General features: G+C 41.3%; 1 protein-coding gene across 1 annotated transcript in view; it reads left to right on the forward strand.

The window, feature by feature from the left end:
* Window positions 1-18,931, forward strand: part of LOC127569204 (uncharacterized) — a 58,401-nt gene that overhangs the window by 25,157 nt on the left and 14,313 nt on the right. Inside the window, exons 8-12 of the mRNA XM_052013609.1 lie at window positions 311-439; window positions 1,363-1,418; window positions 2,645-3,845; window positions 13,511-13,648; window positions 16,229-16,360. Of these exons, the coding sequence (XP_051869569.1) occupies window positions 311-439; window positions 1,363-1,418; window positions 2,645-3,845; window positions 13,511-13,648; window positions 16,229-16,360 (1,656 nt within the window). The remainder of the gene's footprint in view (window positions 1-310; window positions 440-1,362; window positions 1,419-2,644; window positions 3,846-13,510; window positions 13,649-16,228; window positions 16,361-18,931) is intronic.

The raw sequence follows: 18,931 nt of genomic DNA on the forward strand, positions 1-18,931 counted from the left end.
GGGATCATTCCATGTATCAGCAGGCATGAGAGAAAAGATAATAACCTTGTTAAATCCAACTGCACAGTGGCAGCTTACTAAGTGTAGGACATGCTCAATGATGTAATGTGTATGATGGTACCATACTGTAAAGTTGATTAAGCTTCCATAATAACTATTGGGTCATTGCTCCTAAATTTTAACTGTGTGATGTGTAAAGCATACTCAGTAAAGGAGGAATTTGATAAGAAATATACCTTTTAATATCTTGCTGTTGTAAGGGATAAATAATTGTAGTTCACTTGTGATCTGTTTTATTATAAATTAACAGGCTTTCTTGAAAATGGATTCAGAGATGGCCTGCAATAACATAATTGAACACTTCAAGAAAAAACCTTTGTTCTATGGTAGATTACTGTCTGCAGAAATATCCTCTGCTCAAATTCAACCATTGTTAAAGGTGCGTAACTGTAGCTGTATTTGTGTCTAATTTTCTGTATACTCTGATATATTTTCATTGCATTTTGTTAATTGAAAGAGATCAAATATTAGAAAATACTACTCACTGAGTCATGGATTTGTACAGCACAGAAACGGGCCTTTTGGCCCACCACATCCATAACGATCTTTTTGCCCAACGACACTAATCCCATTTGCCCACATTGGATCTGTATCCTTTTATGCCTTGCCTATTCAAGTGCCTGCCTAAATAGTGTGGCAATCAAAACTGAACATCATACTCCAAGTGAGATCTAACAGTGTTTTGCAACATCCCAACTTTTATATTCTTTGTTCCGACCTATGAAGGCAAGCATGCCACTTGCCTTCTTCACTACCCTATCTACCTGCGTTGCCATCTTCAGGGAACTGTGGATTGAACCCCAGGGTCCCTATGTTCATCAACATTCCTTAGCACCTTGCCATTTACTGTACATACCAGACCCCAATTTGACTTCCCAAAAAGCATCACCTTGCCCTTGTCGAGATTAAGTTCAATCTGCCAATGTTCCACCCATCTTTCCATCTGATCTATCTTCTGCTGTAGCCTTAGACAACCTTCCTCACTATTCACAACACCATAAACTTTTGTGTCATCTACAGACTTGCTAATCATACCTCCTACGGCCACATCAGTTGTTAGTATATATCACAAACAATAAGGGTTCCAGCACCAATCGCTGCAGTACACCACTGGTCACAGACTTCTGATCCGAAAAGCATCCTTCCACCACTCTCCTCTGCCTCCTATGCCAAGCCAATTTTGGATCCAATTAACCTACTTGCATTGTAAATATAACATGCAAATATAAAATGAAAAAATCATGGATTTCAGAATTTTTTTTGTGATAGTCATAAAACTTCACGGCTGACATTTTTTTCCAGAAACCGTCTGCAAAGATTGAAGAAATGTTGAATAAAGTAAATCAGGCTGATATGAGGTAAATAAAATAGTTTTGTGTTTATCCAGATTCACATTATACATTTGCCTTGAACATAACTAAAAGAATTGAAGATAATTGCCATTGATTTAATATAATAAATATAAAGTTAAGATTTTTCTCAGTAGTGGCATACAGTGCTGTTTATTTTTCACTTCCTTCCTTTGCCTGATTAAGCATGAAGTGCAGGTAATCCAAACCTAACCATTAGCCTTTCCAGCTGTTTTGCAGATCCCAGTGTGGAATGGTTATTACCTGAATGGCCTGCTCATACACATTGTACAATGGAAGAATAATGACTTGAGAGAATTAGTGAAGGGCAGTCTGTGCTCATAAAAGCATACACCAAAAAGTATGGGCTGGATCAAGTTCAATTCGGTCCCCTGTCCATGGATCTTACAAGCTCACCCTTGCTTGTGAAGGGTCATCTTTCTAGCTTCTGTGTCTGTGAGTTGTGTGGTTAGACATAAGCAAGGCTTAGCACTGTAGTCCTGAGGCACTACTCCCAGAAATCTTTGACAGGAGGCAAAGTTAGGGCAGAGATTTCTCTTGTTTCAAAACCCACATGGTTTGCTTTAGGTCTTGAATGCTTCTGATATTTGGGAACAACTAAATGTTATATTAAAATTATTTACATCACTTTTAATAAGTTGAAAAGATAAAGTTCAATAAAAAGAAGCTTGCAGATCAATAGCAATAAAAACATTGAACTAAAGTGAAATGCATACCTTTGCCATTCTGAGTTGAGAATCCCCATCTAAATGAATAGTGTTTACGATCCTGGTGCAGGATTGGAAAAGCTGATTCCTCAGCATGATGCTGGAGAATTCTAGCAAGATTGGCCTCCGCCATTGGACTCCACGTGGAGCTGAGTGATAAATGTGTTGGCATCTGTCACTCAGTAATTGCAGGACTTGTTTGGGAGCAGCTGAATGGCTGCTCCCTTTGGAAATGTCAGTCACAGTTTGCATGGTTTAGCCCATGAGTTTTCCATGCAAAGATGGAACAAACAATTGTGAAAGAGAAAAGATATAACTTCCATTGTTCACTGTTGAGTCAAATGCAAAGTTGCACTGACATCCGCAGCTTGGCTATAGATGTTGCTAACTGAAGTGCATTTGCGAAATGATTATGAAAGTGTTTCTTTGGGTAGGTGATTGAGAATGAATTACAGTCTAAACAAGATAGTGTTATTCTGGGTGCAAAAATTTTGTTTTCCCTTTCAGTACAAGAGAATGTTTTCTCGGCCCTATCTTGAAGGATAAACCTGATAATTTGAAGAAGCACCTGACATCTGAAAGAGAGAGAAAGAGCTCTGAAAGTAGTGAGAGGGAAGAGTCGAAGAGCTCTGATGAAAGCAATGAAGCAGCAGAGTGGAAAAGTACTGGAGGCAATGAGACAATGCAGCCAAGAAACCGTGAAAGGGTGCATGGGCTAAGTCATGAAATAATGGAGCGCCAAAGGCGCATGAGAAGATTGCAGAGGGGTGATCCAGAAAGGTTAATGTGGAGGGATAGCTTTGAAAGAGATGAGCCGTGGGATGGTTGTGAGAGAGAGCGCAGAACTAGTCATGAAAGGGGGCAGCAAAGAGGTAGTGTTGAAAGAGAAGAACAGAGAAGCAGTAGTGAAAGAGGAGACCATGGGGACAGTGGTGAGATTGGGGAATGGAGAGCCTGTAGTGAGAGAAGAGAACGAAGAGACAGTAGTGAAAGTGGAGTCCAGGGAGGCAGCAGTGAGAGAGCCATGTGGGTAAGGGGTAGCGAGAGAGTAGAGGGAGCATGGGGAGTTAGCAATGAGAGGGGAGCGTGGGGAGTCAGCAGTGAGAGGGGGGAGTGGGGAGGCAGCAGTGAGAGGGGCGAGTGGAAAAGCGGTGGCGAGTGGGGAGGCAGCAGTGAGAGAAGGGAGTGGAGAGGAGGCAGCGAGAGGGGTGAGTGGAGAAGTGACAGTGAGTGGGGCGAATGGGGAGACAGCAGCGAGAAGGGTGAGTGGGGAGGCAGTAGCGAGAGGGGTGAATGGGGAGGCAGCAGTGAGAGAGGGGAATGGAGAAGTGGCAGTGAGAGAGGAGAGTGGGGAAGTGGCAGTGAGAGGGGGGAAGGAGAAAGATCTGAGAGCAGAGAAAGAGAATGGGAAAATGATGATGCTATAGAGAGTGCAGAATGGGAACATTACAAAAGCTGTATCTCCAAGGACATAAAGGATCCTGAACTGAACAATGATGTAGAAATGAAATCAGAGAAAGTTCGAGAGGAAACTCCTATTCCATTTTTAGAGAGTGACACAGAACTTGAAGATCTAATGGAAAAGTATGAATCAGATGACGATGAGGCTGAACTAGAGGATACGCAGTACGAAGCCAAGGAGGCAATAGAAACAACTGAAAATCAAGCTGTTGCAGAAATGGATCTACAAGAACCAATATCTTTGAAGGTAATGGATGTGTTATCCCAATTTTAAGTTCCCACTCCTGCCTGCTGCAAAATCACACTGTGCCACGGATTAATTCTGTTAAAATGCTTTTATTAGCAGTATACTGCCAGGGAAAATTCTCCTCTAGCTCTCATGCAGAGTCTTTATCGGAGGTCTCCACAATACAGAGGGGCAGGCATTAATTTATACAGTCCTTGTCACACACTTAAACAATGCGGCTACACCAATTTCATTTAGGGAGCCTAAGGTACACAGATAACCATCACACTCATTGTTTTAAGACAAACCTCACAATCATTGTTTAGGACAACCACCTGGTCTTGAGTCAGGGGCTTGCATGCGTGGTATTTTTTCATTAGTTATATGTACGGTCACAATTTCTTAACCCTTTACTTCCTCATTCCCTGCTATTATCATTATCATGATAACCTAGAGGGGTGCTGAGAACGGGGTCGAGAGCTTATTATAAAGACCTTGCAACAAGTATTTAAACAGGTCAGCACCACACAGCATACTATAATAATAACGATTAACACTACTACTCCATGCAGCAGGTATGATGTCAATGATCCTCCTAATAGCCACCTCAACCAACCCTCCCCTCCTGCAGGTCCCTGCCTAAAACTATCTAATTGCTTCTGAATGTCCTGGGAAATGTTGTAGGACTCATCCCTAACATTGGTGACACGTTTGTCCCCTACTATGGCACATACTCCTCCTTGCTGAGCCAACTGGTAGTCCACAGCATACCGGGTCTGTTGGGCATAGAGTCGAAGTTCTGCCATTTCCTGGTTCACTGCCTCCAGGCCCTTTATGGTACTGTTTCCCAGTACGGTCAGTCCACAAATAAGGTAGTTCTGGTCTTTTGCGGCTATAGTTCCTGCTGAACCCCCCCAGAGAGAGAGTACTCAGAAACCCATGGCCTTATGACGATAAGGGGGAGCCCATCTTAACAGGATCCTTCCATTCTTCACAGAACTTCTCACCTACTGACCGCGCCACGAGTCTTCATCGGACATGAGCCTTCTGGGGACAGGAGACCGTGACTGGCCCAGTCGTTCCTATTGCAAACAAGGCTGTCAGAGTGGGGGAGGCACTAGTATAAGTACCATTGAAAAGGAACACGTACCTTTCCTTGACCCAGTAACAGGTTACGTTACCTGTTTGCTGTGGACTGGGCATCTGAGAATACAAAGAGATTCTAGTAACATTCCTTCCATGATTTCTCAGATAATTTTCCCTGGTTAGCCATTCCAAAGAGACATTAGACAATTTCACATGGGTTCCGTTCCCTTCCCCACAAACCCATCGCTCCCCTGCAAGTAATTTAACAGACCTAGTGGTGGCACACTCGCACCCAAACCACCCTCCCCTAAATTCACATATTCTCTCTATACAGGTGGTGGTGGCAGATGATATTGTGTGCTGTACGATCACTATCCCACAACCCCACCCTTTACCGTCAAAGCAGGGGAAGGATTGGTAGCTAGTTGTGCTACTGGGATCTGTTATTGTTCTTTGCAAACATTTACCCGGCAACACCCTCCCGTAAGGTCCCTTCTGCCCAATACACTTTGTTTCTGAATATTCGTATTTTAAGAGAGACCTGGGGCTCCAACTTGGTGTGGCTACAAAAAGACCTTACACTGATTTTGCCAGGGGGTGGCAAACGGTGTGATTTCCATGTAGCTGCATATGTGTTTTATAAAACAAATTTTCCTGTAATGCCAATGCAAGAGTACCAGTAGTGGTAAGGAGTCCAAATCTAAGAAACATCATTTTCCTTCCAGTGGCGATCATTTACAGTCACTCAGATGAATCCAGCATTCCTGGCCCTGTACTTTCACAGCTGTAGGAGTTTGGAGTAGTATCTGGAAGGGGACTTTCCACCGAGGTCCCAATTTAGGGCGCTCCCAATCTCTTATCAGTACTGAATCTCCAATTTCCAGGTCAGGCAACTCCACATCCTGTCCTTCCCGTGGTTTAAAGGCACTCTCCACCTGTGAATGAAGGAACTTTAAAGGGGACATTAGCTGTCTGAAATACCTTTGTAGTTCATTCCCCATGATGTTAAGGTCAACCTTGGTGGGAGGCTGGGTGTCAGCATCCCATGGGATTCTTCCCGGATGTCCGTAGACAATTTCGGCAGCCAACACCCCGGTGGCTGAGTGGGGGGTAATTCTCATGTGGTATAAAGCTAATGGGAGAACCTTCAGCCAATTTAGACTGGTCTCTGACACTAATTTAGTTAATTTATTCTTCAGGATGCCATTGGCTCCTTCTACTATACCTGCTGCCTGAGGGTGTTAGGTGCAATGGAACTGTTGGTCGATATGCAGTGCCTCGCACAACTCCTTATTTATTTTCCCTATGAAGTGGGGACCATTTTCTGAACTTATCTGTTGGGGTATGTCACGAACCAGCAACAAAAGAAACACACTGAGCATGATTTAGTGTTAAAAACTATTTTATTAATCACTACTTATGATAATACGTAAAATAAAAGTAAAAATGTCAGTATGTTAGAATTCAAAAATGTTAAACCTCGAACGTTAACCCCAAAACTAAACTCTTCGTGTGTGTGTGTGTGGGTGGCAAAGTCCAAAACTCCCAGTTCCGGAATGGTTCTTAAAGTTCAGTTCCGCAAGCCATAAGGTGAAACATGAGCAAGGGCTTCTTCAACAACCACCGTTGTCAGAAGATAAGACGTAGATGTAGAGAAACATAGAGAGAGTAAATACGAAATCCAAATGTTCCACGATGGAACCCAAACGACACTCCAGTTTACTCGGTAGTGACTTCCTCACCCCGAAAAGCATCCGAATCGTGGTCGTCCACACACAAATACCTGTTTCCTTCTACAGGTCAGCAACAAAGTGAACTCCACCGGATTACTTCCAACTTCCGTACATGGATTTCAGTGGCAAACACAGTTATTGTTTCTCATCCATCGATAGAGAAAACAAGCAGGCTGGTGTCTCTCTCCCTTCTCTCTCTCTCTCTCTTCTTCTTCTTCTAACTTCTTCAACAACGTCATTACGTCCTATATCTTCTATTGACGTAAGCACGCCCCACACACACATACACACACACTCTCTATCTTAAAGGGACTTTCACTGAGTCCGTAACAGGTACCCCAAACCTTGGTATGATCTCTGTAAGCAATAACTTTACCACCGTTGAGGCCTTATTGTTGGTGGTTGGAAAAGCTTCAATCCATCTACTAAATACGTCAACAATAATAAGACAGTGCTTATAGTAATGTACACACGGTAATTCAATAAAATCATGTTGTATACATTCAAAAGGACCACCTGGCAAGAGGGTTTTGCCTGGGGTGCACCTCACCCCTTTCCCAGCACTGGTTTGTTGGCATATTAAACACGATTGTATTTTGCCTTGTGCTGCTTCCTCCAATCTGGGGTGCCACCAGGTACGTAGTAAAATGTTACTCAATCCCTCCTTGCCAAGGTGGGTGTCAGAATGCAGGTAGCCAATAAGAATTGGTAACAAGGTATCAGGTATACATACTTGACTGACTGGAGTAGTCCAGAGGCCATGTGACGCAGAGTGCGTATACCCGTGCGCCTTCCATACTTGTTTTTCTAAGTCAGGGGCGTCCCCCTGTAAGTGCTGTACAGTGACAATGTCTGGGGTGCCCTGCGTTGTTATTGTTGGCTTATAAGCAACTGCCTGTTTTTCCACAGTTGAAACGATATTAGTCCCCTGGTGCCAATTTAGCCTCTGCATCTGCCCTGTTATTGCCTTGTGTTACTAGGGAGGCATCTGAGAGGTGAGCTGAGCATTTAATGATGGCTAATTTATTAGGGAGGAGGATGGCTTGGAGGAGGTTCTTTACGTAAGCTGCATTCTGTATGGGGCTACCTGTAGAGGTCTGAAATCCCCTGTGCGTCCATAGTTGGCCAAAATCATGGGCGATTCCAAAAGCAAAGCAGGAATCAGTAAAGATATTAGCTACTTTGTCCTTGGCTAAAATACAAGCTCTGGTCAGGGGAAAGAGTTCTGCTTTTTGGGTAGAGACTGGGGGCTGCAAAGACGCAGACTCCACGATGTTGGAGTCATTTACTATGGCGTAGCCGCATAGGCGGATTCCCCGTTCAGGAACAGAAGAACTACCGTCGACATACAGGTTTAAGTCTGCTGACTGGAAGGCCTTATTGGAAAGGTCCGGACGGGGTGTAGTCAAAAAGTGGTTTCGCATTAAACAGTCACGTGGTGGATCTTCAAGATCCTCAGGTGGGGCCTCTAGAAAGGTGGCAGGGTTAATGGTGGTGCAGTATGCAAAAGTGAGGAGTGGGTTATTCAGGAGTGCTACCTCATATCTGTTTAAGCAGGCCTGGGTAAGGTATTGCGTCTGATGGGAGGTCAGGAGTGCTGTTTCAGTATGGGAGGAATAAACAACCACTGACTGTTACAGGGTTATATTGGAGGCTGCTGTTACCAGGGAGTAGATTGCTGGAAGCATCTGTGAGCACGGCGGAAGTCCCATAGCAACCAGGTCCAGCCAAGTAGAGTAATATGCCACCGGTCTTTTTCTATCCCCATGGGTTTGAGTAAGGACGGCTGTAGTGCAGTCCTCCAGAACATTCACAAAAGGTGAAATGGGCGATCATATAGAGGGCATCCCAGGGCCGGGGTGCTGGCAAGGGCCTGTTTGAGCTTATCAAAGGCCTCCTTTTGTTCCTCTGTAAGTTCAAAAGGTTCTACGGACTGGCTTGAAGCCAGGGGTGTGAGGTACTTAGTAAGGAGGGCCACATTAGGTAGCCATTGTCTGCAGAAATTTACTAAAACTAAGAAGGCCCGTGTACCCTTCGATGTAGAGAGCGGTGGGGTAGCAATAATGGGTGTAATACGTTCAGGAGTGAGCTGCCGCCCAGTTGCACTTAAAAGGGTGCCCATAAATTTCACCTGGCGCTGGGTTCGTTTTACTTTCTATGGAGGTATTATGTATCCCCAAGTAAAATCCTCCGGGTTGTTTTTACGGTTGGGTGCCTGACTCATGATTAGGCACATCTCCTGAGACTTCCAAGGGATGTATATTTGGATCGTAGGATTAGCGCTCGCTTGGGCTGGATCAGGATTGGGAACACTCCTATTGGGGAAATGTCTTTCAGCCTTGGCTCCCTTTACTTCATTCAACATAGGTGATGGGTCGGGATCTTTAGTGTCGTCATTATCAGTGGTAGAATCGGAGTCATAATCGGTGTCCGACTGAGGATCTACTAAAGGTCTGTCCCCTACCAAAAAGTTCCGTTGCTTATCTGTGGCTTTAGAGCCATTCGTATGTGGACTTAATCTCTGTCTAACCTGATTTCTAGTTCGGGACGCAATAGGGCCACAGAATTGTCCTTGGGACGGGACTTGGCTAGCAGTCATTGGTGGTGAGAGCGGAACGGTTTGCGGACTAGTTACATTATATGGGGGCGGCAGTGAAATTGGGGGGTAGATAGGGGCTGTGGGTCAGACCATCCAATCCTCTTCATTTTTGTTCATATCATTACTTTGGAACAACAGGGGCACGCCAGACATGTCAGGAGGTACCTCCACTTTATCCTTGTTTTCTCTATTTTTATTCCTACGTTTTTCCTTCTTTCCCTGGTCTACCCCTTCCCTCTCCCTTCTACGTGCATTATGTTCCCAACTACTCTGTTTAGATCTATTTGTCAGGTCTTTGGCCATTTTTCTCCAAGTAGACATTAATATTTTCCATTTTTCTCCTGTATTGCATTCCCAAATCGCCTTTTCTGCCTTTAGACGCTTATCCACAGCCCAAGTTCCCCCTAATGGCCATATTTCATTTCCCAATTTCTTATTGAGGCATGCTGATAATTTACAGAAGTTATTCTCATTTTTCGACTGTAAGGTACAAATTGCTACAATTATCTATAAGATTGGTCTCTTCACCCACTTCAGGTTCCTGACCTTCCCGTGGGGGATTTCCCCTCTTAAGAACCGGTCTAAGGCAGGGTGGTAGTGTTGGAGAACCAATCTCAAAACTTAAAACTTAAAACCCAAAACTGGGGGCTCAAACCCCTTACAGTTATTACTCCGAGGACTCGAACCTCAGATAATTTATCCGGAGGACTCTAACCTCCTCTTACCTGTGGCACTCAGACAGGTTTGCGAGGAGTCCGTCAGAGGATATTCGATAAGCGAAGGGATCGATCAAGTGTCCGACTTCTTGAAAGGGATCAAGGTGAATCTTACCTTGTGGGCCCTTCCGTCTCAGGTAGTTGTTATGCCCATCGATCACTCACGCCGCTTCCGAGACCTCATCTTGGACTCCTGGCTGGCTCGCCAAATTGTTATCGCAATTTTAAGTTCCCACTCCTGCCTGCTGCAAAATCACATAGTGCCACGGATTAATTCTGTTAAAACGCGTTTATTAGCAGTATACTGCCAGGGAGAATCCTCCCCTAACTCATGCAGAGTCTTTATCGGAGGTCTCCACAATACAGAGGGGCAGGCATTCATTTATACAGTTCTTGTCACACACTTAAACAATGCGGCTACACCAATTTCATTTGGGGAGCCTAAGATACAAAGACAACCATCACACTCATTGTTTTAAGACAAACCTCACACTCATTGTTTAGGACAACCACCTGGTCTTGAGTCAGGGGCTTGCGTGTGTGGTACTTTTTCATTAGTTATATGTACGGTCACAATTTCTTAACCCTTTACTTCCTCAGATGCTGGCTTATTTTCTTGGTGACATTTTGGGTTTCACAAAACAATGCAACTGGATTTAATAATTTAGTTCAACAAGGTTATTGGTGTAGAGTGGGAAATGAAAGATTATATAGAATGTACTCTAAACTATTGTTGAGGACTAGGCATTTCAATACCTATTCATAAGTCATCAGATACAGACCAAAAAGAGTTCCATGACATGGTCACCAGATAATATAAGATCATATAGCCCCATTCACAAATTCATCTGAGGAGATATTGCAGAATTGACATTAGAAATAATGATTTAAATGTTAACTAGAATAAAACAAGTCTCAAAATTTCTCCTGGAGAATTATCCATAAACAGATGTACATATCAGATGGCTGCATGTTAACAGGGGACATAACTATGTTTAATGTGTAAAATTGCAGATTAGAAGCTACCCAAGAGTAAAAACTTTATATAGAATCTGCTGTCTAATGATATTGTGAATAGAGAAGTGTTGCAGCCAACACTGTGATAACCCCAAAATAAAGTTACTGCTGTGTATGAAATACTTAATTCAAATACAGCTGTTCCATTTTGTATATCCTAATCAGACCATTGTAGTCTCAAATATGAACCTTGACCTTTTTAATATTTTGTTGATTTTGTTTTCCCAAATTTACAATATCTTGATTGCCAGAGAATGCAACACTTCCACAGTTTTTCTACTGTATGTCAAAATCAGTTGTGCGTAAGATGCTTGGAGCAGGGCCATGATTAATTTTCTTGAATGCAATGGTGCTTCTCAGTCTAAAACTTTAGAAGAGTGTCCTCTGCTAAATCTACATGTGTAGGAACCTAAAAAGTTAAAAAAGCAAAACAGAAATTGAAACCTAGTTCTATCTATTCTAATATGGTTTCTTTCTCTTTCTATTTCTATTAAGAAACAGAAAGAGGATTGTCCGGAGAATCAGATGTTACTTGAGAACCAGTCTCCTATAGGTTTTAATGATGCTGCTGTTGAAAAACTTGATACTAAATTTGGGCAAGTGCAGAATTGTATGGGCTGAGGCATATGAATCAGGTATAGCAAGACATATTATTCCTCAGTTGTTCAGTAACAGAGAGAGACTGCATTAGTTCCACAGGGGAAACTTTATGTGTGACCCTTCCACATGAGATTGGTGTCGTCTGCTGCTCACTGCTGCCACCCCAGGGATAAAAGACACAAATTAATTTTTTTTACATAAAATAATTCTATATCTCTTTTTAAGTTCTATGATTAATTAAATGTGTGGTGACTAGAACTGTACACAATGCTCCAAATGCAATCTATCCAATATTTTATTCAACTTTAATATGATGTTCCCAATGATCCAAAAACCTGAAGCCCTCTCTGCTGCACCAGCTATTTAGCCATGTAGTCATCTGTCTTATCTTCCTTTTCTTATACTCACTTGCACTATGTGAATGACAGAGCAGGCTGAAGAGGCAGAATGGCTTGTCCCCATGCTTCTCTGCACTGAGTTATTCAACTTCTAGAGAAGGACAAAACTTGTATCATTTGTCTTTATATAAATTATATATTTTTGGAAAAGGATCGTATCAATGACTGGATCCAATAACTGCTTTTGAAACCTTGTTGTATTACTTTATAAAATGTGGTCAAACAATCGAAAATAATTCTTGCAAGAATTTTGAAATTTGGTTCCTTACATATATTTGAATCTAGTTTGTCTGACTTTGTGTTCTTGACTACAACAATAGCAGAACTCCTTTGCTATGACAAAGGAATTTTGCAGCTCAGCTTCAGAGGGGTGGTAGAAGAAGGGGTCTTGGATGGACTTCTTTTCTCCAAGTAGTAGACTTGATCAAACGTGCTACTTTTTCGGATTAGACCTATTTTATAGCATCTTGACCTTCATCTTTGTACATTGACTCTTGCATTAGCTACAAAATACTCACACTTTTTGGAATTGCCTAATTGAATTGTATTGGTTATGATAATGTGATGTGATAAGGTGTTATGGTTATAACATTATTACTCAGCCAAGATTGCTTGCTGAACTATTTAACAATATTTCCCCAAACCTCTAAACAGGAAAGAGAGAGAAATTCATTCTCTATAAGATAACTGGCCTTTTATGCAGAGTAAGTACAGGTGCCAGGTACTCTTTTCAGACTGCCTTAATTGAGAATCCATGGCCTCTGGATTGAAGTGTGTATTTGTGTTAGTGAGAGGCTGTTACTATTATTTTGTTGGGTCAAGACATGTCAAAAATTGTCATTAAAATGAATTTTGTCGAATGCACTCACTGTACAATCTGCATTGACGTGTATGGGACAGAATGAACTAAATCACTGTAATATTTTCTTCTATCTTCTTCATCCCACTCCCACCCCCCACTAGTTACTTCTGGAACTTTCTCATATTTTCGATAGTACAAGATCTAGGTTATGATAGTGGCAATGTTTTTATGGCTGGAAGTATTATACAATGATGTGAAAAAGGCACAAAAGTGTCAACACAAGGCCTCACGTTCTATAGTTATCTGCACTGTTTACAAAAGCAAATTTGCTTTCTATAAATATGATGCACTATAAATGTGCATGTGAACTATTGAAAATCATACTTTATAAGTTCCCATAACTGTATATCTCAGCACCCGTAAAGTGGACAGGACTGGGGAGGGCAGGTGGTAAACTGCCTGTTTAACTGCAAAGATGTCATATGCAGGAAAGATTTAAGCGTAAACTCCTTAACTGAATTTTTTGAGGAAGTATTTAAGTATAAAAAGTATCAATGAATGTCAATATTTCAGGTATATTGCCATTTATGTAGTGCTGTGTGATCTGAACAATATAACTGGCCTTTTGTGCAGTATGAGTACTGTGCTACATGCAGTGCATGCTGCACAGATTCAGCAGAGCATTACATTGTTACAGCTATCATTCTGACTGTTGGACATTTTCTTTGTTCCTAGAATAAAACTGAAGAGCCTGGACGTGTAGTTTACGTTGGTCACTTGGTGCCAGGCAGATGTAAGAATGGTGATTTAATCCACCTTGCTGAACTATTTGGGAAGATTAGTAATATTTTGCTAATCAAAAGGAAGGGTGAGGTAAGCACAAGGATTGACTAAATTGGAATTGAATCTATTGTATCATTGCATAAAAGGATAGTATCCATTTATTAACAGTCTACATACCTTAACAAAGAAGTGTAGTGCAGAAACTAGACTTCATCTTAGGCAGTTTAGCAATCTAGATTGTACAAGAAGCTGGAAGTTTACCATCTGATATGTGGCTAGTCAAAAAGCAACCCTTGTTATTGAGTTACATGGCAAATTCATTGATTTTATTGAAATTTCATTGATTTAAATCAAGTTTACCATTGTGGCTAGGGCTATTAACTGCTAATTAGTTTTATTTCAAATAATTTCACTGTAACAAAGGCCATAACAGACTTGCTGTATTACCCGGAATACTCCCCTAAACTAAGAAAAGAAGAAACTCTGCATCAAGAGTCATATATTTGATACGGTAACACAGTGGTTATGTTGCTGAATCTCACGGAGAGGCTTGCACCAATCATTCATGGAAATAAATTCAAATCTACCCACAGTAGCAGGTGAATTTACACAGATTTTCTTAATTTAAAATGTGGAAACAGAAGTGGTGGTAGCTGTGAAACAACCAATTTGCCATAAAAACTGATCTAGTTCACTGATGTCCTTTAGAGAAGGCAATCTGCCATCCTTACCCAGTCTGCCTGACATTCACTTTCAGACCACAGCAAAGCACTGTATCCTCTGAAGTGGTGCAGCAAGCGACTTAGCTTAAGGGACAAATCAGTATGGACATTAAATGTTGGCCTTGCAGTGACACGCAATTCCCATAAATGATTTACAGATAGAAGGTGCACAACAATGACATTCTACAGTACCCTCTGCATCTCCCTCTCACTCTTGCATGGTTACAAAAGGATTAATAAATTAGTGAAAGTCCATCTCAGATTTGTGTTCAAACTCATTTAAAGGCTTGTTGAAGAACAAAGGCCAACATTCATCTACAAGAAAAGATAATTTTTAGGTTCAGCAGCTGAAACAATCTAATGCTGTGATTATAACAATCCTTTTCAAATTATAAATGAGAATTGCCCACATGTGCCTAGAAGAGCACAGCTCCATCATAACAACAGCATCCAGGATAAAGCAGCCTGAACATATGCCCTCTCCATCATCAGTCCTTCCTGTCTGCATTGTGTACCATCTAAAAATTGCACAGCAAAAGCTAATTCCACAGTACTTCCCATATGTGTGAGAGTAGCAGAGTCAACCAGCAGTCAATTCTCCATTTCATCCTGACTTGAAAATATATAGCTATCTGCTTCAACACAGGGGCTAAATCCTGCATCTCCCCACTCAACAGCACTGTGGGTGAATCTCCATCACAAGGATTGCAGTCCTTCAAGAAGGTTACACATCACATTCTCAAGATAGGCAACAAATGTTGGACTTGCTAATGGTATGCACATCCTATGAATAAATAAAAAAGATATGTGTGGCAAGACATTTTGATTCTAATCCAGAATGGCTGTAAATCCAATAGATTAGATTGAGCACAAATTTTTGCCTGATTTACTAAATAAAATTTAGTAAATCAAGCAAAATTTTATTTGTCACATCAATGTGTGTAAATGGCTCTAGCTTAAAACATGCTGTGTTATCACAAGGATACACGTTTGGAAAATAGGTTAGTGTTCATACTTGTATTAGAGCTTTTATCAAATTAATATTACAATTTTTGGTAGAGTAGATGGGGCTTTGCTGAACGATGGCAAAGACTTGACATGTTGAGTAGGTGACTGAAGTGGAAAATAATTCACTATTACTGTAATGTTACACATTGAAAACCAAAATAAAAGAAATGAGAGTGATGATAATCAAAATCATGTCCTACGACAATGGCTCTTGAAATTAACCTGCTTAAGTATCATTTATTTCTCCATTGTCTCATCAAGTCACTCATTTGGAGTTTCTCACATGGTGACTTTTGCACTCTACACAGTTTAATTTTCCTGAAGAAATGTGATACTACCACTAAATGATGTTCCAGTTGCCTTCTTGGCCTTTGATAGCCATTTCTTTTCTTGTGAGCATGATGCAGCCACATGTTAATTCTTCAATTGCATTATGTCTGGAGGGCCATCTGAAGTGCAGCCAGCTTGATATACCATTCTGATTACGTCCACTGAACTTCAAAGAAAGCTGCAGATTTGGACTGTGTGTTATCTTTTAAGTTAGTTCTTGCTCCTGCATTGAATTTGAAATTTTGGAGGCGATCTTTTCAGCCTTGAGTCTAAAGGTTTTGATTACTGGCTACAGGTACTGGCATGGATTCAGTCTAGCATTAGTGAGTAAGCATGATTTAAAATTTCCATATAGGTCATTTGGTTTTGAAGCTTGAAATAAACTGTCTATACAAACCCAACTTATTTCTTCCATCATGGTCATCTAACTGTCAATGTTACAGCTTATAAACCTACTGTCTAAAATACTGTAGGCAGTTGTACAGTATGGTGTGATTTACATTGGTTGAATTACATTCTGTATTGTTACTTGTATTTGGTGATGTAAGATATTAATAACCTTTGGCATTTTCCAGATATTTACCTGTATGTATTATGCATATGCTTTAAGGGATTTGTGGAAATGTACAACAGTGCAGACGCTCAAGCCATGGTGAGGTTTTACAAAGCAAAACCACCTGTTATTCGAGGCAAGGTCATCAGAGTGGAATTGTGCCAGAAGTATAAGAAGTTGCATTTGAAGGTATTTTAAACACAGGCTGTACAGTCAAGTCAATGTTAATTGCATTCTAAATTACATAAAAGTCTACTTTGATGTGCCATTAATAAAGAAAAAGTGGATCATCTATAGTTGTGAACTGAAAATATTTATGAATAAGGATTTAAAATTGAGGGTGTGCAATACTTTGACCTGGTAATGTGAAAGTGACTAACAATTCTGGGATTTGGTCAGCGAAATAGGCAGTATTAATGATTATCAGAATGTAACCAAGTCACCTGGTTTGTTGAGTCAAGTAATGTACCTCTATGCTTCATGAGGAGTAAATGTTTCTCTACATACACCTTTACATACATGAAGAACTTTGTTAAATCAACTGCACAACATAAACCTGGAGAACTAGAACATGTCAGAAATTCGAGAGAGTCAGGGGGGCAGAAGTGAGTGTAGTCACTATTACTAAGGAGAAGGTGCTTGGGAAACTGAAAGCTCTGAAGGCAGATAAGTCACCTGGACTAGATGGACTACACCCCAGGGTTCTGAAAGAGATAGCTGAAGAGATTGTGGAGGCATTAGTAATGATCTTTCAATAATCCCTACAGTCAGGAATGGTTCTGGAGGAACGGAAAATTGCAAATGTCACTCCACTCTTTAAGAAAGGAGGGAGGCAAAAGACAGGAAATTATAGACCAGTTAGCCTGACTTCAGTGGTTGGTAAGATGTTGGAGTCCATTATTAAGAATGATGTTTTGGGGTACTTGGAAGCTCATGATAAATTAGGCCGAAGTCAGCGTGGTTTCCTTAAGGGGAGATCTTGCCTGACAAATCTTTTGGAATTCTTTGAGGAAGTAACAAGCAAGATAGCCAAAGGAGAGTCAGTGGATGTTGTTTACTTGGATTTTCAGAAGGCCTTTGTCAAGGTGCCACACATGAGGCTATTAAACCAGATAGGAGCCCATGGTATTACAGGAAAGGTACTAGATAGGAAAGGTACTTGATAGAAGATTGTGTGACTGGCAGAAGGCAAAGAGTGGGAATAAAGGGGGCCTTTTCTAGTTGGCTGCTGATGTCCCACAGGGGTCGGTGTTGGGTCTGCTACTTTTCACATTATATGTTAATGATCTGGATGATCATTGTGGATGATACAAAGAAAGGTAATGTTGAGGAAGCAGGGAGTCTGCAGAAGGAAATGGACAGATTGGGAGAATGGGCAAAGAAGTGGCAGATGGAATACAGTGTAGGGAAGTGTACAGTCATGCACTTTGGTAGAAGGAATAAAGGCATAGACTATTTTCTAAACCGGGAGGGAATTCAGAAATTGGAGGTGCAAAGGGATTTGGGAGCCCTAGTGCAGGATTCTCTGAAGGTTAACTTGCAGATTAAGTCAGTAGAAAGGAAGACAAATGCAATGTTAGCATTCATTTCGAGAGGACTAGAATATAAAGGCAAGGATGTAGCGCTGAGGCTTTATAAGGCATTGGTCAGACCACATTTGGAGTATTGTGAGCAGTTTTGGGCCCCATATCTAAGGAAGTATGTGCTGCCATTGGAGAGGGTCAAGAGGAGGTTTACAAAAATTTATCCTGAGAATGAAAGGGTTAACACACAGGGAGCATTTGACGGTTCTGGGCCTGTACTTGCTGGAGTTTAGAAGAATGAGGGGGATCTCATTGAAACCTAACAAATATTGAAAGGCCTGGATAAAGTGGATGTGGAGATGCTGTTTCCAGTAGTGGGAGAGTCTAGGACCAGAGGGCACAGCTTCAGAATGGAAGGATGTCCCTTTAGAACAGAGAGGGTGGTGAATCTGTGGAATTCATTGCCACTGATTGCTGTGGAGGCCAAGTTATTGGGTATATTTAAAGCGGATGTTGATAGGTTCTTGATTAGTAAGGTCATCAAAGGTTACGGGGAGAAGGCAGGAGAATGGGGTTGAGAGCAAAATATAAATCAGCCATGATCGAATGGCAGAGCAGAATCAAAGGGCCAACTGGCCTAATTCTGCTCCTGTGTCTTATGGTCTAATTACAGGCAACGGAATGTTGTGAAATGTGCCAGAATAGCCCTTTATACCCAAAATCAGTGTTATGTGATTGTTAAAATCAGGATAATATGATGCTCATTCATGATGTTTTGCAGTAACATCGATTCCCTCTCTGCAAGCAGGTGAAAGTCTTGTATACAGGCAAAAGGTGGGGTGGGGTTCATTTATTGTAAATAGGATCCACTGTCATGCATTGGGCACCCATAGTTGATTTTGCAGTGAGGCCTGCTTCAAAGGAGAAGCCAGCCAAAATAAAAGTAAAGAAGGTAACTTGAGAAAGTTCCCTCATAACCTGAAGGAGCAGAGTGCACCACCACACACCACAAAGAAATCTTAAGTTTTCCTCTTGGAATTTAACCCCCAATCTCAGGAATTTACCTGTTGAAATTGTGTCTGCAATATTATATAATTGGTTGACATTTCTGTCATTTAAGTGATGAGGAGAGAGAGAGAGGTTCTTTTTTTCGTCAAAGGTATAAATGAATCATACATTTAGTGTTGCCTTTTTCAGCTTTAAAGTATTATTGACAGGGCAAATGGGATTTTGGCAC

Source organism: Pristis pectinata, chromosome 4 (assembly GCF_009764475.1).
Source record: "Pristis pectinata isolate sPriPec2 chromosome 4, sPriPec2.1.pri, whole genome shotgun sequence".
In the NCBI taxonomy this organism is placed as follows: Eukaryota; Metazoa; Chordata; class Chondrichthyes; order Rhinopristiformes; family Pristidae; genus Pristis; species Pristis pectinata.